General features: G+C 43.1%; 1 protein-coding gene across 6 annotated transcripts in view; it reads left to right on the top strand.

Moving 5' to 3' along the window:
* The first annotated feature begins 3,238 nt into the window (after positions 1 to 3,238).
* TCF12 (transcription factor 12) overlaps positions 3,239 to 8,174 on the top strand; it is an 807,409-nt gene continuing 802,473 nt past the window's right edge. Inside the window, exons 1-3 of one of the 6 annotated variants that reach the window (XM_033920038.1) lie at positions 3,239 to 3,813; positions 4,879 to 4,972; positions 5,895 to 5,967. In XM_033920038.1, the coding sequence (XP_033775929.1) occupies positions 4,901 to 4,972; positions 5,895 to 5,967 (145 nt within the window). In that variant the 5' untranslated portion in view covers positions 3,239 to 3,813; positions 4,879 to 4,900. Of the gene's footprint in view, positions 3,814 to 3,985; positions 4,266 to 4,297; positions 4,425 to 4,878; positions 4,973 to 5,894; positions 5,968 to 8,174 lie in introns of those variants that run through there. The other 5 variants (XM_033920035.1, XM_033920040.1, XM_033920039.1 and 2 more) reach the window with 5 other exon arrangements.

Genomic DNA, 8,174 nt, shown 5'->3' with positions numbered 1-8,174 from the left:
TGGTCCCTGCTTGGAAGAGCTTACAGTCTAACTTAGACAGAGACATTATATATAGGATTAGGGATGCAGAACCCAAGGTGAGAGGAGTTAGGAGTTGAAAGCATTGTCAAAGAGGTGGCTTTTATCTTGGACTTGAACACTACCAGAGACAGAGCCCGCTGTAGGGATTCGGGCAGTTTGTTCCAGGCATACAGCACAGCAATACAGAAGGGAAGGAGTCTGGAGTTGGCAGTGGAGGAGAAGGGCACAGATAGGTGCTCCTATCTGTAAAGTTAGGAATTTATATAAAATATTCTACATACTTCTCTCTTCTCCAATCCTTCCTACCCTCCATAGTCCTCCCTACCCTCTTCTAACCCCTTCCTCTGTAATAGCTTTACTTTTTAATAATTGTTTTCTCAAGTACTTTAGCTAGCTTGTGAGCCTTCAGGACAGTTAGTGAAGTTCCAAGTACCTAATTTTATTTTTATTTTATTGTAACCCATTCTGGGCTCCTGGGGAGGACGGGCTATAAAAATGAACAAATAAATAAATAAATAGGAGGGACCTACCAGCTGATTAGAGCTCATGGAGGGGGAAGAGACATAAGGGGAGATAAATGAGGAGCTGTTGAGTAGGTCAATAACAGGAGTTTGAATTGTATTCGGAAATGGATGGGGAGCCAATGAAGTGACTTTAAGAGAGGGGTAACACAAGTATAGTGGCTCTCATGGAATGAGCCATGCAGCTGAATTTTGAATGGTTTGAAGGGGAGAAAGATGGCTGAGTGGAAGACCTGAGAATTGCGAGTTGCAGCAGTCTAAGGTGAAGAGGGCTTGGATAAGGGTTGTGATAGTGTGCTCAGAGAGGAGGGGTTGGATTTTGGTAAAAGTGGCAGGTTTTAGCAGTATGTTGTAGCTGGGTGGAGAAGGAGAGCGATGAATCAAAGATGACCCCAAGATTGCGAGCAGACGATATAGGGAGGATGAGAGTGTTGTCGACAGGGAACAGGGAAAGTGGGGAAGCAGGTTTAGGTAGAAACTGCTTTGATTGTAACCACAGAAAGGTGATACATATCCATCTCCTTTCTACTGGAAAAGAAATCAGCCACATTTCAGTTTCTTAGTTTCTAATTTTTTTTTTTCAGATTGCTTGGCAGTTATGCCAAGAAAATTTGCCTGCTTAGGGGCTGATGCTCAAAACTAAGGCCAGCTGTAAAAAGCAATTAGCATTGAATGCAGTGGGCTTGAACACAGGTGTTAACATCAGTGCTAAAGATGGTCTCTGGAGAATGACACAGGGACAAATTTTTTCCCCATCCCCGTGGGAACTCAATTTCCTGTCAGCTCCATCCTCATCTGCACAAGCCTCAAACACTTTAAAATCATAAGTGTTCGAGGCTTGTGCGGTTAAGGCAGAGCTTACAGGAATGGGACAGCGACAACCAATTCTATAAGTGGCACCTAGAAAAATGGCATCTGTAGCATGTCAATCATGTCCTGGTACCACTCAAAAATCACAACAATTTAAATGCTGGTACACATAGGCAGGATTTTAAAGGCCTACATTTCCAGCACCTAGGTTCATCGCTCAGTGACACCTAAGGCCAATTCCACCCCTAAACATGCTGATTCAGGCATGTGGCATCACTAAGCACCGGAACCAGTGTTAGCTGCCGTTCCTGGGAGGTGTCTAGTTTTTAAAAACCGCTTTTTAAATAGCGCAATCAATTATTGTGCCACTTAAAGCAGATTAAAACAATTCAGTTAGGTGCCTAACTTTAGGCTGCCCTTAAAGAATTTCCCTCAAATTGTATGGAAATGGATGTAAGTGAGATAAGAAGTATTTCTTCATAATGCACAGAATGATATGATGGCCTCTAACACTGAAATATTAATGCCAGGTAAGCGGCAGCATTAAGGGTTTTGAGGGGAGGATTTCTCATCAAAGTTTGAGACTGATCTGTTTTGTCCTTTTTTTATTTTTATTTTTAACAAGCCAAATGAAACCCATGCAAGTTTTGAGTGCTAAAGTAACAATTCTCCTGCAGTAAACGGACTTCAGTGCATTTGCTATGGAAGAATCTAGCAAGGCCCTAAATGTGAAACACAAATGTGTGCAAATCTAAACAAAAGTGAAGGCACACACCCATGTTTGTTTATATGCATTTAAATATAGATAGATTATGCCACAGAGTCGGCCACCGATTCATGGCAGCACGCACAGTGAGGAATCCACCCTGTTTCATGACAGGAGTGGTTGCCATTGCATTCTCCCATGCAGTGTGTTGTGGCTGCACTATATCGCTGCTGCCAACAGCCTACAGCACCTAGTATTTCCAGTTGGTCTCCCATCCAGGTACTAGCCATCTACATTTAAATATAAGCCCTTCCAAAAATGTGAAGTGCAATTTTCAAAAGCTCATATTTAAAAGAATAGAACAGCATCCATATGTGCTTGCATTTCCAGATTTCGTCTGAACATAGGCACAAACGTTTTGTGATAAAGGCACTCTTGTGCACCAGGCATGTTCCTCCCGTCCCCTTGCTTTTGGTTTCAACATACAAAATGTAGTTTTGAGCATCCCTTAGCTATTCTTTTGCATTGGTGTTGCCTTCTGTGTTTGTTGCATCCTGGGCCCAGCTTTCAGCATCAGATCCGTTTTGTTGTTTTTTTATTTTTTATTTTCCTTGCTGGGGGGGAAGGAATAGTTTTTTACAAAACACGCGCACGAAATCAGGAGTGGGGCTTCGGTGCATTTACCGCGGCTTCGTAAGAAAAGGGGCCCTACATGACAGTATTCTACCTACCAGCGGGCGGGTTCAAGCACGCCGACGCAAACACAGCGGTCTCCGGCTGCATTGCTCTGTTTGGTAGCGCGCGGTCTCGGGGTACATTCTCTCTCCCCCGCCCCCCCCCCCCCCGAACTCTGGGAAGCGTGCCCGGCTTGAAGTAACTGGAAACAGTCACATCCAGCCCAGCCTGTATGTCTGAGCGTAATTTGAGAACTTATGGAGGGAGGAGGGAAGGGGAGTTCGTAGGTACAAGGCGGGCAGCACGGCAACCAAACGAAGGGCCTGCTGCTCGGTCTCTGGAGGTCCCACAGGCACCTCGTCACCACAAGCCGCCGGTTAGATAATAAGCTTTGGGAAAGAAGCTAGCTCTAATACCGTTGCATAACACTTCATATCCACAATGCAAATATTTGTAAAAAAAAAATAATAAAAATATCGTGATTAGTCCCGCCTGTTCATCCGAGCCCTCAGGAGTCCTGGCCTGCGTCAACAATTCCCCCTCCGCGACTAGAACTTCGCTCGGCTGCACTTGAGGGCTCTTCAGCGAATTTCTCCCGCGCTCGCGCCCTCCGGGCCGTTCCAAAGCGACGGGCTCCAGCCGCCGCGCGCTCCCGCATCCGTCGCCGCTTCGCCTGGCGCAGCCACCGGGCCAGCGATCGGACTGGATCGCGCCGGAGGAGAACCGCGACCGGAACCCTCGCGCGCGAGCGCCCTCTCTCCTCTCGGCCGCCTTCCCGCGTCGGGAAGGAGCAGTCGCGGAAGGGTTAAAGGCGGCCGCCCACTCTCGCGCGCCCCTTCCTTTAGGCGGAGGGATACGAGGCACGGCGTGAACGTGGTGCTGAGGTCTGCCAAGCAAAAATGTCTGCCTAAGGGAAACCAATAAGTTACATTCGGGAAAACCAAAACCAGGGGGAAAAATACCTTACTTTTAAACCACAGGCTACTTTTTCAAAGCCGAGCAGCCGGAAGGAGGGGGAATCTGAGACGCTCTCGTAAAATAAACTTCCTTTTTATTGTTGGATGTTGAAACGGAGAAAAGGTAAACACGGTCTTGCAGAACCGGGGGGTTCAGCCAGGGTTAAAGAAGTTGGGCTTACGGGAGTGGGCTGTTTCTGCTCCATTTCCTTGGCCCTTGCTGGCGCTTCGTGCGTTGTCAAGCGAAAGCTTCTTCCAGGTGCGCCTGCTTTTCATGCATGTGAATGGCCACGCAGGGGACTCTGCAGGCACGGGTGTCTCTTTGGCTTCTGTGCTGGCATTTGCTGAAGGGAGTCGTGGATGGCAAGGTGCGCTACGTAAAACCTAAAGCTTGCCAGCGCAACTACAGCCAGCGTATCTCTTGACAGCGAAGGCAGTAAAGTTGAGAAAGAAACGTCCCCTAGAGCGCACAGAGGCAGAGCTAGCAGCGGGGAGGCTCGCTGAGGAGACAGCACTTATTTGTGGTGAAAACAGATTGCTAGTGGCAGCGCAAATTTACTCCTCGCAGCAGCTTTGGTAGGTAGGAAGAAAAGGGGCAGAACAAATTTTGTGCGGCTAAGCAAATTATCCCTTTGAAATGAACAACAATGCCCCCGCAGACAGCTTTTCTGAGGCGTGTATAGGGAGGGGAGAGAGTCGCGGCACAACTTGTCAGCCCTATTGTTGAGAAGGATGGTGAGTCACTTGCATTTTTTTTTTTTTTGTAGCCAGACTTAGGTTTCTTATGAGTTTGGGGTTTATTTTTTTCCTGTTTGTTTTGGGGATGTTTTGATTCAACTTTTCTCCTTTTTACTGTGACAGGAAAATAAAATAATCAAGGTGCGGGCACGGAGGTGGACGAAGATAAAGGCAACCAAAGGGGGGGGGGGGGGGGACGGGACATGTATTTACTTAGCTTTTTGCTCAAACACCAGCTGGTGCCTGGGATATGAATGGCGAGGGATGTCCGAGAAACTTAAGAGCGGGCGAGTTGTCAGTTTGAAGAAGAAGAAGACAGTCGCGGAAATACTAAGAAAACTCGTTTACAACCCAAACCCCGAAGAAGAGTTAAATTCCCCCCCCCCAAAATGCTCGGCTGGTTTGGGTTGTTGCGGTTGCCCTAATCCTGCCTCCTTTTGCTGTGTCCTAGGGAGAGAGCTGAGTGGCTGAAGATGAATCCCCAGCAGCGGATGGCCCAGATAGGAACGGACAAGGAGCTGAGTGACCTGCTGGACTTCAGTGCGGTACGTTCTATTCTTCCAGCCCCCCTGGCCGGCGCTCAGCCACGCTGGACACCGGAACTTTCTTATAGCTCTAGACTTCCTTTCGATTTAATGGCTTGAAGAGGGGAGGGAACTATTTGGCTTTACTGGTTAAACAATCTCATTCATTTTTAATTCACCTGGGTCACTGAATAATTTTTATTGCCTTTTTGAAAGTAATCTAAAATGGAACAAACCCCCCCACCCAACAAAAAAACCTACTTGCAAACTTACCAGTAAAGTGAAGATCCATTTAAGTTATATATATTAAGGTGCGCTAGCCGTTTTAACACACACTAAACGCTAACGCGTGCATTATATCCTATGGACGCATTAGTGTTTAGTGCGCGCTTAAACGGCTAGCACGCCTTAGTAAAAGGACCCCATAGTGACGGTGGAGGATTTTGAATGGTGTTTATATCATATTTGGGTTTCATATGAAACCCATTCTTTGCATTTTTATACATTGCTTTAAAAAAAATAATTCAAATGAAATGTATAATTTTAGATCACACTTATGTTCATATATACATATGTCAGTTTTGAAACCAATATGTAATTGTGTACATTATGTCTATTGCTGAATTGTAATTTAAAAATTATTGAAGAGTGATTGCATTGGCATGATTTTGGGGTGGTTTTTTTTTTTTTTTTTTTTTGTAAAGTTACAGACTTATGTGCATTATGCTGGAGAGTAGCATTAGTGAAGTTGTAGATCATTACAGATTATTTGCTGTACTGACTCTGCATGCCTGTCATAATGTTACTTCACTTTCTAATAGAAAAATCATTCAGCTAAGTCAGTCAGTGTGTGGAATCAGTTTAGCAGATGGGAAGGGTGATGACTGATACTGCATGTCTATACCCTGAATTCAGGTACAGGTCACTATTTTTTTGTTTGCAGATGTTTTCACCACCTGTTAATAGTGGGAAGACCAGACCAACTACCCTAGGAAGCAGTCAGTTCAGTGGATCAGGTAAGACACTTTTGAAACGTATCTATAAGGGCTACAACTTTATACAAGTGTCATTCAGGTCTTGACTTTAATGTTGGAGCTACTTGAATGCTGGAGCTGCCTTAGAAAAGGAGGCGGGGATGTATTTTGTCTTTGCTTGATGAAATATGATTGATTGATGCAAAGGGAAACACATTTCGGTACAAACAGAGTTGGAGTAAAATGTTTTCGCTACGATGAATAAATTTTGCAGATGGATTTTATTATGGCGTTTATGAAGATCTGACATTTTAAAATCTTTTTCCCTTGCTAACAGCCAGGCATCTACCAGAGGTTATGCTGAAACTAATTGCATTGACATCTGGAAAGTGTTAATTTGCTTGTCATCATAATTAAAATTTAGTGACAGATATGCTCACAAGTATCACATATTTTAAAGTTAAGAATTTATTTTAAATGGTGTCTCTGATGTTTGTATTAGAAGGATACTGTTTTGATAAGGTTCTTAAGAATTGGTAACTTTGGCATAGCACTTTTTCAGTGGCATAGCTTTGAAAATTAAGTTGATGATAAAGGCAACCTGCAGTTTCCTCTATTTTGCTGGTTTGGAAAAGTGCACTCTGTGGCCCCAGTTTGCTCAGTAATTAAACTAGCAATCTGGACAGAAATTTGATATCTTGTGGTTCTCAAAGTTTCAAGGACCTGTTTAAATGGTATTGCAGAGCAGACTGCGAGTACAGTGTATGTGTATGGGATTCTTGTAGATAAATTAGAACACTTAAATATGCATTTCTAGGTTTACAAAAGTGTTACATATTTGAACCAATTATAAATGACATTACAATGTAAGTGACTTTGAAAGGCTAGGGATAGAATATGGAAAACAATAACTACACGTGCTTACAAACTGCAAGGATTAAAAAAGCATGTGTGTTAATAAATTAGTTCCATATGCTGTACTTTTTTTTACATGTTGTAAGGTAATTGCTAAGAGCCAGATGCAGCACTGAGTTGGTAGCCTAAGGTCCAACTAGAACCCATTGGGATACTGAATCATTTTCCAAAGCAAGCTTTAAAAAATTATTTTTGATGTATTGGAGAAAACTGTGCTTTCTTTGTTTAGTAATTTTTAAAATTTTGGGGGGGTTGGGATAAAATGTAGAAATTTGGATCATTTAAATTGCACAATTCCAAACTTAATTTTTGTTAAGGGTCTGTCTATCAGGGGTCTTACTAAATAACATTGTTCTTGTTTTGTGTCAAAAATTCTCATGAGTTTTTGCTCAGAATTATGGAAACAAATTCTTACTGAACAAAGCCATTGTTAAGATAACATAGTCATTTTAAAGGTCTCTTGTGTAAGCTTCCCAGGAGCCTGTTTTGCTATGAGGAGATTATGATTTCCTGAACAGCCCTAGCTCTCAGAGCTAAGACGATATTTTCTCTATCTTTAGGGAGACGGCATATGCACAAGTAAATTCTGTTAGATGTTTACTGGGACCCTGAATAAAGATTAATATATAATATAGTTTCAATAGTCTTTCCCAACTTCTCAAAGCTTTCAGTGAGAAGAATATTTAAATACAACTGTAAATTGATTCTGTATATAGTAATTAAAAAATGAAGACTCTTTCTTCTTAACAGATGACTGGTTAAGTGGTATATTCAGTATGACAAATCCACATTTGAATATGCAGCTTTTGATACTTGAATTAAATTGCATGGCATATATTAATAACACTTGTAAGAAATGTTCATTAAGGACTCATAGCAATATAACAACTTCTGAAAGGCGATGTGTGCGATGTTGCTTTTAAGCTGGGCATCCATTTTTTTTTATAAGGGACTGATAGGGAAAAATACTTAGAGCACCTAATTACTATTCAATGTGTTATAAACTGCTTTGGGCGAATCTCTTCTTGAAAAGGTGGTAGATAAATAAATAAGATTCAGTCACTGCAAACCAGAGTAAAATATCGCCTGACTAAGGGCATATACCACTGGATTCTGTTTAAAAAATAATATGGGCAGATTGATGCTTAGTAGAGAATGACACGGTGACGGTTTACCCGCGGCCACCGCATTTAAGCCGCGGGTCACCGCCGAAAACGGGGAAGAAAAATAGCAGTCGCTGTGGTGACGGGGACAAGGCCATTCACCGACCGCGGAAACGGTGAACAGGTTTGTCCCCGCGGGCCAATGTACCCCCTTCTAGGAACCGCTATTTC

This window comes from Geotrypetes seraphini, chromosome 14 (assembly GCF_902459505.1).
Source record: "Geotrypetes seraphini chromosome 14, aGeoSer1.1, whole genome shotgun sequence".
NCBI classification, from domain to species: Eukaryota; Metazoa; Chordata; class Amphibia; order Gymnophiona; family Dermophiidae; genus Geotrypetes; species Geotrypetes seraphini.
The sequence above is the reverse complement of the archived record's forward strand: the minus strand, read 5'-3'. Positions and strand labels throughout refer to the sequence as shown.